We start from the raw sequence: 21,798 nt of genomic DNA on the forward strand, positions 1-21,798 counted from the left end.
ACTGAAATTCTTGCCCACTGGGTTCGATCAGCCTGATGTCATTAACATGATAACCCATGGGATTGTAATAGCCAGAGAGGTTGATATCCTTGAAATAAGACAGCAAGCGTATACTTTCATCACTGCCAGATGAAAGCAAACTACTTCTGGTGGGCTCTGTTTATTGATATAGGGATACAAGAATTTGCTAGTTTGATAGCTGCCTATCAGGTGTCGAGAATAATGCTGATTTTATGCTGGTAAGAAGGACACGTCTAGAAATCTACAAGTTGGGGTCATCACCTGATTAGGTTCACAGTAACCTATTGTAACTCTCTACCTACCTTCCATTTCACAAACCAGATATATAAGCTAACTGAGGAAATGATGGAATTGCTACCCCTGTATCTTTCAAGAGGTCAGGAAACCAGTGTGGGGACTCTGCTAGTTTCAAAGTATTTCTTTTCCAACTGTATATTCAGGTTAACTGGGGAAATGACCACAGATAGTTGTATACATCCACCAGATCTCATTTTCTTTTATCACCTACCCCAAAAAGCTTCCACTCAAGTTGGTAGAAAATAGAGTGAAGTCCCGAGGAAGTCCCAACAGTTTAGAGTTAGTGTTCCTGAAAAGTCTCGGTATGATCCCTTTCCCTGGGCCTACTCACCCTAAAAAAGGTCTCTTCTGCAGAAGAGGAAAGAGTGCTCTTGGCTGAGTTTCAAGGACATTTCTCAAGATTATTTGGAGAGCTCATTAAAATTCAGATTGCTAAACCTTAACCCAGAGCTCCTAATTCAGTAGGTCTGGGGTAGAGCCTGAGAATTTGCATTCCTAATAAGGTGGGGAGTGGTGCTGTTGCTCCTGGTCTAGGATTTCAGTTTGGTAATCACTGTGTTAGAGCTACTTCCAGTTGCTCCAGCTAGCATTTCGAATCTATGGTTTTTGGCATGTTCACCCAAATTGAAAATTATCAATTGTGTCACAAAATCTAATAAACTTTCCTTCCTGTTCAGAACCTTTATAATCCATACCAACTCTCTACATTCTTATCAATAATGGTTGCCAGATACAGAGTTAAAACTATAAAATGCCCAGTTAAGTTTGTATTTAGCTCAAAAGGAATTTTTTTTAATATTAATAAGTCCTATGCAATATTTGGGACATATCTGTGCTAAAACGTTATCTATTTACAATTCAAATTTAACTCAGTATCTTGTATTTTATCTGGCAGCCCTACTGCCAACAGAAATTTGCAAGAACTTGGACTTCTTTTTTTTTTTTTAAAGATTTTATTTATTTATTTGACACAAAGAGAGAGAGAGAGATCACAAGTAGGCAGAGAAGCAGGCAGAGAGAGAGAAAGAGAGAGAGGAGGAAGCAGGCTCACTGCTAAGCAGAGAGCCCGATGCGGGGCTTGATCCCAGGACCCTGAGATCATGACCTGAGCTGAAGGCAGAGGCTTAACCCACTGAGCCACCCAGGTGTCCCAGGAACTTGGACTTCTTTTAGCATGTATATTTTTTCCTCTTGGGTCAGACTTTGCACTAGTCTCTCTTGGCCATGCAGGGATTGCTGCCTTCTCGACCTCATTCTAGGTATTGAGGCAGTTGGTGAGGGGACAGGGATGAGAAATAAATGGATTGGACATGAGAAAAATTTTCATTCCCTCTTTAAAGGTGGCTTGATTACAGGATCACCAAGCAAGGCAGGACCAGCCTTTTCAGACTGAGAAGGAAAAGCTTCTACTAGCAAGAGTGGCTCACTTTGGTTTGAATCTATCCAAGCAGTCTCCTTTCTAGTTTTTGTTGTTGTTGTTGTTTTGTTTTGTTTTTTATTATGTTTAGTTAGCCGCTGTATAGTACATAATTAGTTTTAGATGTGGTGTTCAATGATTCATTAGCTGAGTATAACACCCAGTGCTCATCACAACACGTGCCCTCCTTAGTGCCCATCACCCTGTCCCTTTCTAGTTTTTCTTCTCAACAAATATCCTTTCACAAAGGAGACTGGTGAGGCTAGGGATTTAACTTAATCACATACATTGTAATTCAGCAGCTTACGAGATTAGACTCCCTGACTTTCATTGATGACAGCCCTATGTCTGCAAGAGATAAGATTATTTGAGGGCAGTTTTGGAGTACCACTGTCTGGTGCATGAACCAATAATTTAAAATCCTGTGTTGTCATTTTCCTTTGGAGTCAGGAGCAGCCATCCACTCTACATTCTTCTTGCCTTATTCCCATCATGGTGGTCTCTCCCAGCAGCTGCTTGGTCTGGTGAGCTCCATTTTAGCTGCTCATTTAAGAAAACCATAGGTTATGATTTAAGTAATCATTTTGCTCCTATATAGCAGAGACTGTGAGAATCCAATTTTCCGATAGTTGCGGGTAGTCATTACTACCTTCAGATCCAGCCAGTAACATATCTAATCCCAGATTCCCATCTCTGGCATTTTTGAGGGTCTGATTTCTACAACCACTTCAAATACCCAATACTGTGTTTATTCAAGAAACAGAAACCACTCTCCTCTCTATAATTAGAAAGGGATCTAAAGTAGGGAGTTGGGTGCTTAAGTAATTATCAGAAGGCTGCAGGAAGTGGTTCCTGAATGACTTACGGAATAATAAATTCTTACACACTGGGGAAGCTTCTACTTCTGAGGTCACCACTTTGCAGTACACTAAAAATAAGAAGCTGCTGCCACCGCCTCGGCTGCCTTGCAGCTGTAGGGAGGTAGAACCCAGACACCTGAAGCTATAATCGAGGAAGTAGGGAGTCCCATCAAATTGATGTGACTATAACCACTACTTTTCCAAAACCAGGGAAGCTGGAGGTGGACAGTGGAATGCTGCCGAAGGATAATCTTACACTTCTGGGACTTTCTTGTCACAGAAATAGCCAAAGATGTATAGGAAGATGGCTTCTGCCTCAGTTTACTTTCCAGATCTCTCACAGGTCCATCTAACTTACAGAACTGAATTTGCATCCACCATCCTGGCTTCTCATGAGTTTAGAGAGAGAATGGGGGTTGGGTAAGGCAATCAAACACAGTGCTCTTAGAGATTTTGCCTTATTGGGGAAAGATACCTGTTCTTAATATGTAGTCCAACACTGTATTACCTTTATTTCAGGTGGGAGTGTTTATTAGTAAACCACAATAACTGATCTTCCCATTCCCTTTTGTGGGCCTATCTTACTCTTCCTTACCACTCATAAATGTGAGTTTCTGCTAAAGTTCATTTCTAGCCAGTTATTTTTCTGCTTTTTGTGTATATTTTTCATTGGAAACCCTATGGTTTCCTATGGAGATGTCCTTATGATGAGTCCCAGGTCTATTATTTCAGTCTGTGACCTTTCTTCCGAGTTTTGGGTTTGCAAGTCTTTATTTGTAGACACTTAAATTTAGATACTTAAAATTCAGCTATGGCCAAAACTGAACTCTTGAATTTGCCATTCCTAATCTCATTTCTGTTGATATATATAGTCTTTTAAACCTAAAGCCTCAGTTATCTTTGAGTAGCTCGCCTTATCCAACTCCATAGCTGTCAGAAATGAAGTTCTGCTGATTCCTTCTTATGCCCTCTCACTAGTGTACCCTTGTTTGTTTCTTGCCTCTGCTTTAAGAACTTCAGACTTAACTGCCTTTAAAATTCATTTAGCAGTTGAACACATTAAGCTGTGTGTTTCTCCTATATCTCTTGACCATCTATTTAACTGCTGCTCTGTTTTACTTTCTCTTTTTGTTGAGTTCGGAGATAAGATTGTAATAAGAATGCATTTTCTCTGTATTTTAAAATGATAACCATGCAGTATATATTTTTATTTCATTTAATTTGAAAAGGATAGTCTATTGGGACTAACATTAGGAACAGGAAAGGAGAGTTGTATCTTCATATTAAAGACCTGACTTCAAAAGTAGTAGAGGTGTGCATTCTTGCCTTATCACCTTCTGCTGTTGAGTGGCTTTCATTCAGCATTGCTGTTAAATTGCTCTTTTGAAAGTAACACTCTATGGTGATGTGTATTATGGAGGACACGATTGCATGGAGCACTGGGTGTTATATGTAAACAATGAGTCTTGGAACACTACATCAAAAACTAATGATGTACTGTATGGTGACTAACATAACATAATAAAAAAAGAGAAAGTAACACTCTAGAAGATATGTATACTTACTATCCTAAGTATTTTGAGACAGAGTGTTTTTTGTTTGTTTACTAAGTAGTGCTAGTAATTAACTTTATAAATACATTACGAGTTAGTTTTAATCAAGGACTTCATGAGCAATTCTCTGCATCTAATGCTGGAATCAATGTTGGTGCTGCAAATCTTTGCAAACATTTTATCACTGTAATGAAACTGATGTGCAAGTAAGAAGATGCTTTCCTTCTGACTTATGGGCATAAGTGATATTCCACATGCAAAGCCTCAGTTTATTTCACAGGAATAAGATCCTTTTCATCAGGTTCTTTTTCCTTATGACAGTTGTTCTGTGAAAATTAATACTAATATGAAAAGGGAATTTATCAACACATGATAAAGATTCATGTTACAAAAGCCAAGTTTGGAATTTCATTTCAAATGTTGAAAATCCACATATCTTATCGTTAGTATGAAATAAAGACAGAGGCTCATTTCTGGATGACCCATTCCCTCTCTTAAGAGTATGAATTGCTCCTGGTCCTACCCTAGTCCCTAAGAGGAGAAGGGCACCTCACCGCTCCCCCTATATCAGCACATGTTGCTTTTCTGTGTCATTACCACTGTAACTGAAACAATGAGGAAATTATAACCTAAAGCCATAAAAATGTCATTACTCTTGTTCCTGAATCCTGAATTACCATGAAAGATATGAACAATTTAAAAAGCATCCAGAAGAGACAGAAAAATTACTTAAGAGTCTGATGCATTGGTTCTAAAAGGAAATTGAGATTATTCCGTTGGTTTCTCTTTTTGTGTTATTGCTGAAGATCTGATGCAAAGAAATGACCTTAGTTATAGTAAAGAAAAGTAATTTAGACATTTGGAAGAAATTATTTATGTGAAGATTGTTTAAAAAGAAAGAGTGGCGCCTGGGTGGCTCAGTCATTAAGCATCTGCCTTCAGCTCAGGTCGTGATCCCAGGGTCCTGGGATAGAGCCCCACATCGGGCCGCCTACTCAGCAGGAAACCTGCTTCTCCTTCCCACTCCCCCTGCTTGTATTCCCTTTCTTGCTGTCTCTGTCTCTGTCAAATAAATAAAATCTTAGAAAGAGATAAAAAGAGAGAGAAAGAAAGGAAAAGAAAAGAAAGAATTGTATTTTACCAAAATAAGTCCTTTTTTCCCCAAAAGTTTAAACTAAAAACGATTTGTTCCCTTACAGCACCAAGAGTCTATCTTAGCATTAGAAAACAGGATAGAGCAGATAAAGATTAGATTCAGCCATTTTTTAAAATTGAAGTGTAGTTGACATACAATATTATATTAGTTTCAGATGTATCAACATACTGATTTGACAATTCTATACATCATCACTCAATGCTGACCGTAAGTGCACTCACCGCCTGTCACCGTACGGTGTTATTACAGTATTACTGACTGTGATCTCTATGCCGTACTTTTCATCTGTGTGACTTATTTATTTTATAACTGGAAGGTCATACTTCTTAATTCCCTTCATCCACTTCACCCATCCCCCACCCCTCCCCTGTGCCAACCACCAGTTTGTTCTCTGTATTTAAGAGTCTTTATTTTTTGTTTGTTTTATTTTTTTAAATTCTACGTCTAAGTGATATCATATGGTATTTGTCTTTCTCCGACTTGCTTCACTTAGCATAATACCTCCTAGGTTAGATTTGGCCATTTTTTAAAAGATTCACATCCCTCTCAAATCTTAAGTGGAAAACAGTATGGGTTTGTTTTCTTGATCTTTTTGCCTCCCTTGAATGCCCTACAGGGGAGGTCCGTGTTAAATGTAAAATTACCCAGACTGTCAACAGAAGGTAATGAGTAGCTACCCTCAATAATTAGTTCTTTGTGTAATTATATATTATTAAACCTTTCTTGAGAAAATTCAAAATACTTTTAAGGTAGTAAAATTACATGCTGAATGAAATGAAGAACTTTAAAGTATGAAAGAATATAAAAATAGCATGTGTTTCACTGTGTGAAAATATAAAATAATAAAGAATATGAAATCATCTTCAGTAACGATCCAGAGTTGCCTGGAAGCTATTGTAGACCCTGGCCTTCTCTGTCTCCATCTGCCATGTCAGTAATTATTGACTGAATGAACTGATAAATGACTGGCTGGCAAAAATACTGATAAAGTGCTGGTTTTCTTCCAAACACATATGGAGAAAATACACTCATGTAGTGTAATTATAATGCAACTATAGCACCCTAGTGATTCTGAATTCCAGTTTTGGGAGTGCAAAAGAGAGCAGCAAAGGGATCCTTTGTTTTTCTGTCTGGGAAGCTGAAGGTTGAGAAACAAGATACAATTGTGGACTAGAAAACCATGATGAGTTTGGTAAACCAAATATTTTTCACAAAATTCCACTGCTTTATAACTAAGAGACACGTTATAATGTTTGAAAGAAATCTCTTGTGGCCAACAAAAGTATCAATTTATACAGCGTATAGACAATTTAAAGAATTCTTTAACTTGGAGAAATTTGTTGCTTTATGATAGATACCTTATTGGTTTATGGTGAGCTAGTAAGAAAGTAATGATGCTATAGAATGCAGTCATAACTTTTGAGATTATCAGCAAATATTTGATGCTGTTTTCCAAAGCAGGGTTCTAGGACATATGGATCATGAGTTAACTTGTTGTGACACTTCATATGTTCTACTTCAGGTGTGCTTTCATTATTTAAATGCTTCCCTTTGAGACACCTAGAACCTAACACTGGTCTTAAACTTCACAGGTCCCCTTTGTTTAGGTGCTTTAGAACCTCGTAGAGGTTTTAGTGCCTAGTGTTTTGATCCAAACATTTGTTTAAGTTTCAATTAATAGTATTAAGCTTAGAAGAAAATTGAATATTATAGTCTTTTCAGAATGCTTATCTATCTCTTCCAGAAAAGTTTTTTGAAATGAAGAAAGGACAATGTAAAGATGCCCTAGAAATTTACAAACGATTTCTAACTAGAATGACACGAGTATCTGAATTTCTCAAAGTTGCAGAGGTAAGTAATAGTAACCTGTGTTGGGAATATAATTTAAGAATACTCACTTACGTATCTAGAGTCAATAATAGGGCTTATAATCTGACAAGACATTCTGTCCCAGAGCCCCAGTGTATTAGGGTTGGAAGTGATCTCAGAGGTCCTCTCTTCCCAACTTCTCACTCCAATGGTACTCTACACTTCTGCATCCCAATTAGACAATCACTCTGTGTTCAAATACAAGTTTCATGGATACTGAGCAGATTCACAGCTTTGCAAGGTTGTTTATCTCTCCTCTCCACTTAATAGCTAACTTTGATCGTATGGAAGGGCTTCCTTTTTATTGAACCCTGAAAAAAAAAAGTCCTTAGGAAAGTCCATTTATTGTTCTCAGTATGTAGAAATCATAAATACAACCTTCTTATTTTGTCAGTGATTTAAATACAATGAAAAAATTAAAGTATCATTAATTTTATGAAGTCTATAAATTGTTTCTTAAGGTTATCTGTAACCGTACAGTTGGTGTTCCGAAAGTTACCTGTAAGTTGACGTTTCCTCTTATGAAATCCAGTTATTGATTGATGCTGGTACTGGGAGTTATGACATTGTTATTACAGTCCTTTCGCAGGTTGGACAGTTGATTCTTATCTTACATTGTCAGTGAACAAATTGTTGGGCTGACTGGAGCACCATGTGCGAGGAGTTCTGAAGCCCAACAGCAAAGCATACAAGGCCTTGAGCTTGGGAGGTTCATGCCATGGTTTTGCTGTTTTTGCTGTCTTGAGAATATAGCACAAGAACAAGCATTTTATACACACAATTCCGAAAGCACTCTGGTCCGTACATTTTCTTTCAAATTTCATTTATTCACAGGAATGGTAATTATCACATTCAAATTAGGAGACTGATACTACAAAATGCTGCCTCTTGACCTTTGGTCCATAGAGTTCATAATCAGAATAGAAGTCTTTGTTTTTTTACAAATAATATGGGAAACAAAGGGTAAGGTATAGTTTATAGGACTTACATATACATTAAAGCATGTTTATATGTATTTCTCATGGGCTTATTGATGTTGATTTGTCTTTAAGAAAGGATAGAATTGCCTGAAACTTTTGGTTTGGCTGCTACACAATTTTACTTTTTGTATTTGATAAGATTTTCCTATGGTTTAACCCAGTTACCAATATAATCTAGTAAAATTTGCCTGACTTTCTTTTGTGGAAAGATCAATTATGCTTACGCATCCAGAGCGGAAGATCCTTTCATTGTTCCATTAATTCCTGGTGCACATGCTACCCAGTCCCCCACCTCTTATTATATATTAGATAGGTAAGGAGCTGGACATGTGATGGTTGGGGTATACATTACTCTAATCAGCACTGTAAGGCTAGCCAAGGTCTTCACGAGAAATGGGGTACTTATTTATTAGCTCATTCTATTTTTAGATGTAAAATTTTATTTCATGTCTCTTGATCACCTCATGTTAGCATGGGCCCATTTCACGCTGTTGAGAAGGAAATACACAGAAATTAGATGTTATTTTGAGAGTCTAAATAACTCAATACAAATATTCTACTTTTATTTGAACACTATGACTAAGACTTTTTTATAGAATGATACTAATTTACAAAATTATTTTTAATAGACACTAACCTACAATGGGCTAACAATAACCATTTGTTTTCTTTATTTAAATTATATTGCTCATAATATAGACATTAATTATTTGAATACCATTGTTGGGTGGTTTGTATTGGTAAATACAGAAATTTTTTTTTTTATTAAAGATTTTTTTTTTTTTAATTTGACAGACAGAGATCACAAGTAGGCAGAGAGGCAGGCAGAGAGAGGAGGAAGCAGGCTCCCCGCTGAGCAGGGAGCCCGACTCGGGGCTCAATCCCAGGACCCCGAGATCATGACCCGAGCCGAAGGCAGAGGCCTTAACCCACTTAACCAGGCGCCCCTAAATACAGAAATTTCTTAAGAAATGTACAAAGCGGAGCACCTGGGTGGCTCAGTGGGTTAAGCCTCTGCCTTTGGCTCAGGTCATGATCTCAGGGTCCTGGAATTGAGCCCCGCATTAGGCTCTCTGCTCAGCAGGGAGCCTACTTCCCCCTCTCTCTCTGTCTGCCTCTCTGCCTACTTGTGATCTCTCTCTCTCTGTCAAATAAATAAATAAGTAAATAAATCTTAAAAAAAAAAAAGAAATGTACAAATCTTTCTGTACCAAACTGCTCTTGTGTGGTGTACATATGAATGAACTTAGATCCAATAGCTACCCTATAATTGGTACCATTTTTCTGAAGACTTCCAGATTGCCATTTTTAAAATACAACTATATATATAGATATTTGGCAAACATTAATAAATTGTCTGCCATATTAAAAAAAAAACACAGAGTAGTTGTACAACTTCTATGGAAATATTCAAATACCCCAGAGAAATTGCTTGAAGTGTAGAAAACTTAGCATGTTTTGAAATCTTACAATAAAGTCTCTTAAAGCAGGCAACTGAAACTTTGTAAAATGGTTATTTTATAGGTAATAGGCATTTCTGCTAAACACACTTCCCTTTTTATAGAACTAAGTTATTCTTAGTTTGCTATTCTAAGATAAATACCAAGTCGTAGGAGTTATGTCTCCCAGAATATTTGCAGACAGAAAGTGATGAGATTTCTGTAATACAGTCACACCTCACCTCAAGCCTCCAATTATATTATGGTTCAGAAGTTCAGGTTAGTGAAAATAGCAGTGTCAAGAAAGAATTCCTAAATTATGTCTTTCTGTTCAAGAAAGTTCTGTTAACTATCTGTTTAAGAGAAACACATCACCTTTTATCAAAATGTTCCCAATATTAAAGATCTGTAATACTTTAATTTCAAAAATACTGACTTCATTCATATTAATATTTTAATGGATCACCTAAAGAGGTATTAAAATATGGTAATAAATGGAATGGAATGAAGTTATCTTAGTTTATAATTTCCATAATTATAATAGTTAAGTGAATTTAGGGAAACGACTTTTCCCTAAAGCAGAGTTCAGTCATTAGCAGGTAATGTCTTTACCTCTGGGAGGAACCTGCAGCCTAAGTTGCTCTAGGAGGATGAGGGTCAGTGCTCTACATTGGTGATTCTCTACACAAGATGATTTTGTTCCCTTCTCTTCCCCAGCATCCAGTGTCTGGAGTCATTTTTGGTTGTCACAACTGGAGTAAGGGAAGGTCTGCTGGCATCCCGGGGGTAGAGAAGGATATTGCTAATATCGTACAGTGCACAAGACAGACCCTATCAAAGCATTATCATCCAAAAATGTGAATGGTGGCAGGGCTGAGAAACCCTGCTGTACACATAGAGAAAGCAAAAGAACTTAACTAAGAGCATTTGTCAAACAAGTGGGCTTCCTGATCTCTAGTTTGCCTTACTGTCTTTGTAGGAGCCCAACACTTACACTTAACGTATTTGCTTCTGCAGTTCCACCAACTTGAGCAAAGCAGTTCATTTCTCAGAGGGACTTGATTTTAACCTACTTTGTTTCTTTGAGCCTAAATTTTATCATTTAAATAAAAAGAAAGAATTGATGTTACGACTTCTATTTTCCCTAAGTTTTTATTTTGAATAATTTTTAAACCCACAAAAGAGTTGATAGAGCAGTATAGTGAACACATACATACCCTCTTCTTTGATTCACCTTCATTTATATATTCCCGTATTTGTGCTCTTTCTTGCTGTTTCCCTGTTCTGCTCTTCTTCCCTCCACTGCTTCCCTTCCCCAAGCTACCAACACTTAAAATTCACTGTGCTTTTACCTAGTAATTCCACTTCTACACATGTATCCTACAGATGTGTCCACACAGGTGCACAGTGCTCTGTGCAGCAGGGCTTGCAATGGCCGGAGATGGGAAGCAACGCCAATGCTCATTAATACATGACTTGTTAAATAAATAAATTGTAGGAAAAGACACTGTTTAAAAAATAAAGAAACTCTGTTAATATGGATATAGGTCTGAGATATATTGTTAAATGAAAAATATAAGCTCAGTGTATGTGTATATATATAATATATATAAATATACTATTGTAAAATAATGTGGGAAATACGTATTTATATATTTCCAGTTTCCTTGGGTATACATAAAAAAGCTTTGAAAGGATATGTAAGAAACAAACAAAATGATTCTCTCTGTGGGAAGAGGGGTGGATAATATACCCTGAACAAGTTATTGAAACTAAATGAACATTCTCTGTCCAGAGGATTCATTGAGCATTTATAACAATTTAGATTTAGGCTAAGCATTTTTTTTTAACTTTTTAGCTGCCATTTGCCATGGAGGAAATCTTAAATTTTTTTTAAAAGATTTTATTTACTTATTTGACAGAGAGAGATCACAAGTAGGCAGAGAGGCAGGCACAGAGAGAGGGGGAAGCAAGCTCCCCACTGAGCAGGGAGCCTGATGCAGGGCTCGATCCCAGGACCCCGAGATCACGACCTGAGCTGAAGGCAGAGGCTTAACCCACTGAGCCACCCAGGAGCCCCAAAACCTTAAATTTTATACTTCAATTTCCTAAGTCTTTTTTTGGCCTTTGGTAAAATTTTGTACATTTATTATATCTAACTACATGAACAAAATCATTGCTTTATTATGTTGAATGGAAAACTACACAAGACAGACTTTCAAAGTGAGATTGACAGTTCTTGTATAACAAGATTGAGCTGTGGTTTTAACTAATTCTGTGGGTAATCTTCTGTTAAATGCAAAGAAATTAATAAAAAAAAATTCCCACTAAGTAACTCCTTATTTTTTTTAATCCACAGCAAGTTGGCATTGATAAAGGTGACATTCCTGACCTCACACAGGTAAGTGATTCTCTGAGTGGAAAGTGTAATATGCATGATAGTATTACTCTGTAGTTTGCCATAAAAGATCTTACCTAGGACATAGTCTTGTAAGCATTTAATGCATTTTGAATTTAGGCCTACCAACTTTCTTGGAAATTATTCTAGCTTGCATATTTTTTCTAGCTATTGAATGTATTTCTGGAGTTAATATGAAGATTCACCTGCCCTCATAACATAGCTTCTTCTTTATAGGCAACTGAATTTACTGTTTTGAGACCATCTTTTCATTCTTGAACTTGATTCAAAATTAAGCCTTAAGTAGTAATGTTTAAAAGTGCTTTGTCTATGAATAGTGACTATTGGTAGGCATGTAGTTGGAACACTTGAAATATTCTTTCTTTTTGTTCTCCTAGTTTTCAATATTTCCCGGGTATGAAGGAGGGGCATGAAAGAGGAACACTCTGAAATCATAGTTCTACTGATTCTTGTCTCTCCTGTGAAGTAGAGAAATTCCTACTATAAAAGAACCTTTTTCAAAAAGTCGTAGTGGCAGATGAGTGATTTTTCTGGGGACCATCTAGTCAGCAAAAACAATAGCAGCAGTTGCATATCAATCCTTTTATTTATTAAGAGGGTATATTGTAGGGCTCCTAAGATGTAGAATCAAGAACCATTCACATGGGCAGTTACCATGTGACTTTTCTCACAATCGGCAGGAACTATTTTTATTTAATTGACTCTTTACTCTGTTATGGTAAATTTCTATCCCAAACATGTCCTTTAACTAGAGATTTTGAGATGATAAGAGAGAATGTAGAGCTTCTATCTTACATACTAGGAATGAATGTATGAGTTTTCTGTCTTTGTAAATAAAAAGAGTCATTGTAATAGAGAAAATTGTGATAATAAAAGGTGACCCGCTTTTTAATAATATCAAAACGCATATGATTGACTATCTTTGTAATCCCATGCAGTGTTTCTATATTTGAAATAATATTCACCTTAAATTTTTATTAAAAATTAAGGAACCCCAAAGTAATGACCTCTGTATTTATGTTATTAAAATACCAGTTAAATACCAATAATTTTTCACAAATAAAATTCAAAGAATAATTCAGAATATGAGGGCACTGTATTTTTTGGCTTTAAAAGTTGGGAGCTCACTGCTTCTAGTAGACAGATATTAATATAAAATATTTTTGCTATTGTGAGAAGACAGTGTTCTTTGATCAGGTACGTACCTGAATAAGGTGTAAGTATCATTTTGGATGTGGCTTAAATATTAAGTGTGCACAAGGTACTATTAAAAATCTTTTTATTAGATACAGATTTATGAATTTGATAACACTGTAATAAAAAAATGAAGACAATCAGTGTGCTTTAATTTTAAATTATTTAATGATAATAAATATTTACATTGTAGTTTGGTAAAATAGCCTAGGTAAATAATACCTATTAACCTAAAGGTAGATATTAAAATATTTTGTTCAATAAATAGCTTTTAGAAATGGTAAATCATCTTTATTTCAACTGTATAGACATCTTGTACTGTGGAATAAAAGTAAAACTAACTATAATATCAGAGAGGCTCTCAGTTAAGAAGAAAATAGGTCCTCATTTGTCTCAGTTTGTATAATATTTGAAAGAGACAAAGAAAAGTCTAAAAGGCTACTTAAATATTTTTTTGTTTGGGGCACCTGGGTGGCTCAGTTGGTTAAGTGTCTGACTCTTCAGCACAGGTCTTGAACTCAGGGTTGTGAGTTCAGTTCAGGCCCTGCTTGTTCTTTTTTTTTTTTTTTTTTTTTAGAAAATTGTAGTATGTCCTTGAAAGAAGGACTCACATACTTGGGTTTATTTTGAATGTTACTGTAATATTCATTATAATTTATAGATTCTCCTTCCCTGAAGAAGCAGTTGAGAGATATACTATTTAATGGTGTATGTTGTGTTATCACAACTTGGGGAACAGAAATCCTATCCTTAAGGTAAAATCTTGCTCTGGGTATTTTGTGATATTCATTATAATCTAATATCATTCTTTTCTCTGCTTTTCTTTTATGACCTTAAGAGTCACATAAACTTCCATGTAAACATTTATTTTAAAACTACCTCCTCGTACTCACATAAAAAAATCTCTAGTTCGTTTCTCCAGTGTCTATTTAAAATCTCAGTACAAAAGTATTTTGTGCTTCGAAATTTCTTAATAAGTAACCAAATTCTGATTTCTGTTGGGATTGTGAGTGACAGAACTAAACACTCTCCCTAATTCTTATTTAGAGCCTCTACCACAGGTCTGGTGGAGACTTCTCATTAATCTGGCAACTTAGACCCACTATGACAGTATGATCAGGTCCGGGCTGGAATGTGAGCTATTCTAGGGTTAGTCCTTTAGACAGGGTTGGACCAGGATTAATCTGGAGATGGGTCAGAGACACCTGGTTGTATGGACTCAGTTTAATGCCTTTGAGATTAGAACCTAATCTCTGCTCTCTGCCAGGTCCTCTGTGGCCACCACGACCACTGAATCTAGCTGTGGCAATGAACCAAAATACCCAGTATGGATGAGGGTTAACAGGAGATGGAGACTGGGAGGCTACCTAACGTCTGGGAATAAGAATAGGCTGCTTGTAACTGGAAGAAAATATTAGACTTCCTCTTGCAGCAAGGCAGAGAAGAGGAATTTAATAGATATCATTTTGGTTGGAAAATGCACAATATAAATACCAGCGTGGTCATCTGTAGCTCTCTTTAAATAATTGTGCATATCATATCATCATGATTGCATTTAAATTATGAACATCAGTGAATCTTTAATAAGTCATTCAGAAGTGCTGTATTGTATAGAAAGTGGAATATGATATCAAAACTGAAATATTTCTCAGCACTTTCAAATGCTTCAAAATTTTGAACAATCCTTTTGCTGTCTTTTTTTTTCTGTTCCATTTTAATGATGCTTTAGAATCTAAAGCATGTGAATTGTAGATGGATGCTTCCTTTTGGGTCCTGGCTCACAGTGAGCTTTGAATTTGTTCCAGGATAAAGATTTTCAAAATAACATTTCCTGTTTGGCGCGCGCGCGCGCGTGTGTGTGTGTGTGTGTGTACGCGCGCGCGCATGTGTGCACATACATGTGCACACACACATTCCAAATTTAAAATATCTCCTTTTATGAAAAACATCTTAGGTTTTGATGTTAGGAATTCTGGTTGATCTGAAAACTACAGGTAAAGTAAAGGTTTTTTTTAAAAAAAAACAAAAACCTGTACCACTGATGAATCAGTTACCTGTTAGCTTCCACAGAATGACTCTTGATCCTTGGGTCGGTTTTCCATCCAACTGGTCTATTGACTTGGGTATTTTTAAAAATAAGCAATTAAAGACCCTGCTAATTATAGTTTGTTCTTTTAAGTTATTTTTACAACAGCAGGGACATTCTTAAAGTTTTGCTCATTGGAAATTTGAAACAATTTTTGCTTATTTGTCTACTGCATGCCAAGATGGACTCAGTGCTATAGAGTTAGGAGGCAGCCAGTATTCCCACATTTGTGCACATTACTATCAAAATAGGGTTTTTCCCCCCTTCAAAGCATTTAAGGAATTTATTTCTATTAAGATTTCACATGTCCATATAAGAAATATAAATGATGAAGCATTTTTTTTAAGATTTTATTTATTTATTTGACAGACAAAGATCACAAGTAGGCAGAGAGGCAGGCAGAGAGAGGAGGAAGCAGGCTCCCTGCTGAGCAGAGAGCCCGACTCGACTCGGGGCTCGATCCCAGGCCCCTGGAATCATGACCTGAGCCCAAGGCAGAGGCTTTAACCCACTGAGCCACCCAGGCGCCCTGATGAAGCATTTTTAAATCTTTAAGATAAAATGCTCCAAACTTAATTTTATGTGCAATTTATCACAAAATAACTCCCCTTAAAGATGAAAGTCAGTTTTGTAATCTGTGCTCATGGTAAGTTTTTTTCAACAATTGTTATTTTTGTGACTGCTACTTTATTTTAAACTTTTCATCCACAAATTATTAAGAAACCTTGCAAAAAGAATGAAATTGCAAACTGCCTTTCTGGTTTTGGGTTTATTTGTTAAGATAACTAAGGAAGTTTATAAGAGAAAACACCACCTCTTTTTTTTGTCATCTCAGATTGTTGTGTTTTGTGACTTTAAGTAGCATTTATCCTTTTAAACAGTATTAACACAGAATCACATTTTCTTTACATTGCATTTAACATTTAGAGGACCTGTGTCTTGTAACCAGAGAGAGGTTCTGTGGCTTGATATATTTTTTTCTCACTATGATCCCGAAAAAAAAAAAAGATATAGGAACATTTTGAACTTAGGCTTCCTAAGTTCCATTGCTATGACAATTACAGTAATTATTATTATTATGACAATTAGCATGATAATTTTGAGGTTATTGGGAATTAATTCACCTAAAAAATGTGCAGCCTTTTCTGTTTTCTTGCTTTTCAGAATACAGTGTATATTCCATTTATTCAGTGAATACATCTTTATATTGTATTATTTGTTCTATGGAGCAAAATTTTCCTTATCTCTTAAAAATTTATTTTTTTATAACTTAGAAGTATACTCTTAGTTGCAGTTTATTGGACTGTGTTGAGTAAGTCTATTCACCTGAGTTATATTTTTAAAATTCTAATTTGTATAACTTTCTAAATTTTTTATATCCCCCCTAATCATTACTTTTTCTACTCTATAGGCCATAACTTTTTAGATAATTCTCATAGGGCTGATTCTTTCTACCCTACATCCATCACTTTTAGCAAATTAAAATTTTTGTTCACTTAATTGGGGAGGGTATGTGCTATGGTGAGTGCTGTGAAGTGTGTAAACCTGGCGATTCACAGACCTGTACCCCTGGGGATAAAAATACATTATATGTTTATAAAAAAATAAAAAAATTAAAAATAAAAAAAGAAATAAGATAATCAAAAAATTTTTATTCACTTAATAATTTATAATAATCATATAATTACATATATAATAATCATATAATTAAGATAATCATATAATTAATCATATAATTAAGTTAAGATGGTTCATGAATCTATTAGTGAAGTGAAAAAAGATACTAAATATCCTGAACTTTTAAAATTAAAAATTCTTAATAAGAATTTTCAAATTCTACTTGATTTTGTCATTATAGGTACCATGTAAAATGTACAGTTATATCAATTTCCTTGAATTCTGTGAGCTATTTTAGCAATTAGCATAAAGGTCTTCAAAATTAATTTCATATTAATTTGAAGAATAATTGTTAGAATTAAATGTGTCTATAAATGTGCTTAAATATTTTCGTTCATGGAGTGCTATTCTCTGAATGCTTACACTGCTGTTAAGGTCTAATTTAGGTTAAAATTATTTAAAGATAACATTAAGTTTCTAATGCTTGAGGAATAGTTGGGGTGGGATATATGTATGAACTTATTATTTCTCTTTCTAATATGCAGTAAAATGCCATCACTTTGTATTGCCTAAAATGTTAATATAAGAACAAACATTCAGGTACCTTTTAGTAAAAGAGTTGAACTACATTAAATCTTCTAATACACATTAGTTTAACATTACCACATTTGCTGAAGTGTTTACTTTATTATGTATATAAATCAAATAGCTCAGTAATAAGAAAATCTTAATTGTTGTTGACTATTAAAGATGTATCCTTTTCTCCACAACTATCATTTACACCGCCCCCAACTTTTATTTACTCTAGTAACAATTTTTCCTAACACTTCAGTCAGGTGTAGATAAGTGAGATTTTACTGTACTTTCAGACTTCTGTAAGTTTGTATTTAGGCACTTGTATTTTTTTACTTGGATACAAATACCCATTCCTTTTTCGTGTGGTCTTGTGGAAACATACAGTGGACTCGATTTGAGTTTACTGCATATAAGTAATGTCACAGAAAAAGTCTATCCAATGTAATCCGTACATTGAAACCACGCTGTAGCACCACTGGCTGCGCAGTAGAGTTAACTGCATGTAAGACGGGCCTGTCTGAGATTCCATGGGATTTAAATATTTAAGTGCCAACAGAACCTGGAATGCAATCACCTCACATCTGTAGTGGGGTCCACCCACAGAACTCCACTACGCAAAGTTACAGTGATGTTCCAGTGTACTTACTTTGAAAGCAATGCAGACATTTATTTTTACTTTCTTATTGTAGGCTCCCAGCAGTCTTATGGAGACCCTTGAACAGCACCTAAATACATTAGAAGGAAAGAAACCCGGAAACAAGTACGCATTAGTTGTATAATTCTAAATAAGATGAAAAAAATGCTGTAGTCGTTCATTGTAAGAATGAGATGTATCATGGTACCACTTTTACTCCTACAGTTTTAGGGTATGCTTTATTGTAATTCTTCCAGGTTTCCTCAAAAATCCCATCTGATTAACCTAGGACAGTGTGACCCCATGTAGAGGCAATCTGTCTGCAGGCTAATGCACATTAGTAGTTTGTACTTAGGTTCCCTGAACTTCCTGATGTATATACTTTCCCTTACAGGGGATTGACAATATGCCGAAAAAGAGTTGTTCATGTTAAAAATTGAGGCTGTTATCATTGGGCATGAGTAAAACAAGCACAGTTTCACAGGTAGCCTTGAACATTCTGTTACATTACGGACCCTGTTGTGAAAAAAGCCAAGCCCGCAAATATAGTTTTCTGCATTTTAGACACTCCCCACTTGAAACATTCAGCATGGCATGCTGCTGATATTTTGCTCAGGATCTTTTTTATATAGTGAATAGCAATCAATCAGCAATAAGTGCAGTTTTACTGGATTTGCATACCTTTGCGCTTGGGCACATACATCTTTTTACTATTTTTCCTCATTGCATGCAAAAATGTGCATGTTCCATTTCTTTTCTTCTCTCTGGCAAGTATCAGACTTGTCTCTTCATAGGACCCAGTGCTTTCCAATCTTTGTGCCTTGCTCAAAGATTATAAATCTGCTAGTCTTGGATGCTTACCCTCCTTGTCTGTGTGTGTGTGTAAATCTTACCCATCCTGGGAGGGCTATCTCATTAGGCCTTCCTTAATCATGCACTGCATGTGTTGTGGACATTTTCCCCCCACATATGCAGTTTAGATAGATTTTCTGATTCTGAAGTTTGAGGACAATTTTATATTTCATTATCTCCATCTGTAACTGTCCCTACAGAGTCAGTTTGAAATCTCTCTGTTGGTCGCAGCTTTATGTTTGTTTCATTTTGGTTGACAGCAGAAGTTAACAGAAACAACCTATGAACTGATCATTGCAGGGCTGTATGCTGACGCTCGATTTTGCCTGTGATAACAGCCATCAAAATGCAACTCCTTTCTGTTTTCTTCTCTCTCGGCATTTGCCCAGAATCTATTCATGTCCTGAAGTTACTTATTTCTTGTTGTTTCATTAGCTAAGTGTCATTTCTGTCTTCTTTTCCAAGTTAGTATAAAAATTATTGCGTGTTTTAAATTTTCGACAATGGACAACACTGTAGGAAACTCTCGGGCAGTTACGGTGGAACTGTTTGGTATGATGCATGGCAGGACCTCCCAGGGGCTCTGTTAAGATTGTTACCACAGTGCAGGTGCAAGGTCTACCCCTGCTTCATTGTGGCCATGGATGGTCAGACTTTTATAGACAGATTGATGCCAACTAAAAAGACATGAGAGTGCATTAAGAGACACGGGAGTGAGTGCATTAAGATGCCCACTTCCAGGGATTGCTGGGGCTGTTCAGTATTGGAGTATCTAAGAAGCCAAAGGAGTTGTGTAGGATTTAAGCAAAAGGAGCCAGGAAGCCTAAGAAATGTCCCTGCTGCTGTGGTGGAAGGATCTTTGGTGAAGGAAAGATGTATATCCTCAGGACTTAAAGCCTCTCCCTTGGCAAGGCAATGCAGAATGCTTGGTGAAAAGTCAGCTTTTCTGTATTCTTGTCCCTTCAGAGTCCCCCGCACCCTGCACAGAGCCACACTTTCCCTGTGGTACATCTGCCAGTACTGTGGTCACCAGAAAAAGCCGCCTTCCAGGGTGAATTTCATGAGCCCTAATTTCAAGTCTGCATTCGCCCCCTTGTGGCTGCTGGAAACTATCTTTGGAAAACAGCTTTGTACACGTAGTTACATTTCTAAGGGTAGGGAAATAGAAATCCAGTGATCTTGTTTTGAATTACTTTTGATCATAATGTTTCTCTCGCCTTTAAAATCATTTTATGCTTGTCATTTTTCTTTTCTGAATTGGCTGAGACCACATACGAACTTGTCTTTTGCTTATTCCCTATTTTTAAAATAAATGAACCGTATATAGTAGTTAACTGTGTTCTTCTTTGTATGTTTGTGCTTACCTGGGACCTTAAGTGAAGGGTGAGTACTACACTGAGTGACTTTTTGCATTTGGTTATTACTAAAAATGCAAAAAGCACTCTTAATTAAGACTCCACATTTGGTATTTAGAACATTTAAAACTGATTTCTGTCAATTTTTTACACATCTGTGTTTTTTCATCATACTTTTTTGTCTTGCAAGGTGACTGGCATAAATGGTTTTACTTTATTTTGGTCTTCTCAAATCAAGACTAACACTCTCACTTAGGTGTATGTCCATTCTTCTTAGATTTTTGAAAAAAGATTTTTTTTTTTGAAAGAAGATTTTTTTATTTGATTAGTAAACAGAAGATTTTCCCTTGGCATATGGCAGAAGTGCCAAAAACAATGTTATAAAGAAAATTAAAGTTGTTTGTCTTTAAGTAGCAGTATAAAGTGATTCTAATCTCTGAGACAATGAAGCGTTTTCAAATGTCTGCTATAAAAATATGCATACTCTTTACATTTAATGACTTTTATTCACTGATACTCATTTTTGAAGTTTTATGCAAATACTGTGTGATATATTTTTATACTGTGTGTTTCTGTAATTCCATAGAACAAAAGAGAAATTGATTTCATTTTACATGTGGGTTTACTAAGTGCTGAGGATGCAGGAAACCTTATAAGTCGATTGTAATTAAAATTATTTGGATGACATAGATAGGTTTTTCACATCTGTATTTTGTCTTTTTGTTTGTCTTCTGGCTAGCACTTATAGCCAAAATTATGTAGAAATTATTAATGTGGATAAGACATAAAAAATTCCCTCTTTTGATAACTTACTGTTAACATCCTAGAAATAAACCTTGGCATTTTCTATGTTCATCATAAAAACCCATAGATTTATTTGTAGCATTTCACAGAATTTGGAATAGGACCACATGGGTCATTCATTCATTTTAAAATTATATTCGTGCTTTATTCTTCCCAGCGCAGTTCAGTATGTACTAGATTTCTCTTATTGAAATCATTAAAATAAGTATTAATTTTTACTAAGTGTCATTAACTATATATATAAAATATCGTAACATTTCTTATAAAGGGTGAATGACCCATGGTAGGGTAGTAGGGTGGTAAATCAATGAAGAAAGAGGTAAAAGGAAGAGAGGAATACATGTGCCACGCCCATCTGAATTTGTATCAGGACAAGCTGCAATGTGAAATGAGCACAGGCTCTGGGCATCAATACAGACTCAGACTAGAGTCCTAAATCCACCATTAAAGAATGCTAAGTATTGAGCAAACTATTTACTTCTGTGAGCCTTGAGCCTTCGGATTTCAATCAGTGATTAATGATGCTTTTTTAAGGCTATGGCCCCATAGGGAGTGCATACCTTTGGTTCTGACCACTTAGATGAAATCATGGCAAAGTCTAGGTGTGGGCCATAGGAACAGAGGTCTTTCATCCTGACAGTTTAGTTTCACACAAAATAATTTTTAAGA

General features: G+C 35.9%; 1 protein-coding gene across 27 annotated transcripts in view; it reads left to right on the top strand.

Annotated features, from left to right (window-relative positions):
• SNAP91 (synaptosome associated protein 91) overlaps positions 1–21,798 on the top strand; it is a gene marked incomplete at both ends in the record, with an annotated part of 138,059 nt that overhangs the window by 55,360 nt on the left and 60,901 nt on the right. For 21 of the 27 annotated variants that reach the window (XM_080806575.1, XM_080806550.1, XM_080806570.1 and 18 more), the window contains 3 exons: positions 7,049–7,155; positions 11,952–11,993; positions 18,174–18,244. In XM_080806575.1, coding sequence (XP_080662701.1) covers positions 7,049–7,155; positions 11,952–11,993; positions 18,174–18,244 — 220 coding nt within the window. The remainder of the gene's footprint in view (positions 1–7,048; positions 7,156–11,951; positions 11,994–18,173; positions 18,245–21,798) is intronic. The other 6 variants (XM_080806552.1, XM_080806554.1, XM_080806559.1 and 3 more) reach the window with 1 other exon arrangement.

The sequence above is a fragment of the Martes martes genome (genome assembly GCF_963455335.1).
Source record: "Martes martes genome assembly, chromosome: 6".
NCBI lineage: Eukaryota > Metazoa > Chordata > Mammalia > Carnivora > Mustelidae > Martes > Martes martes.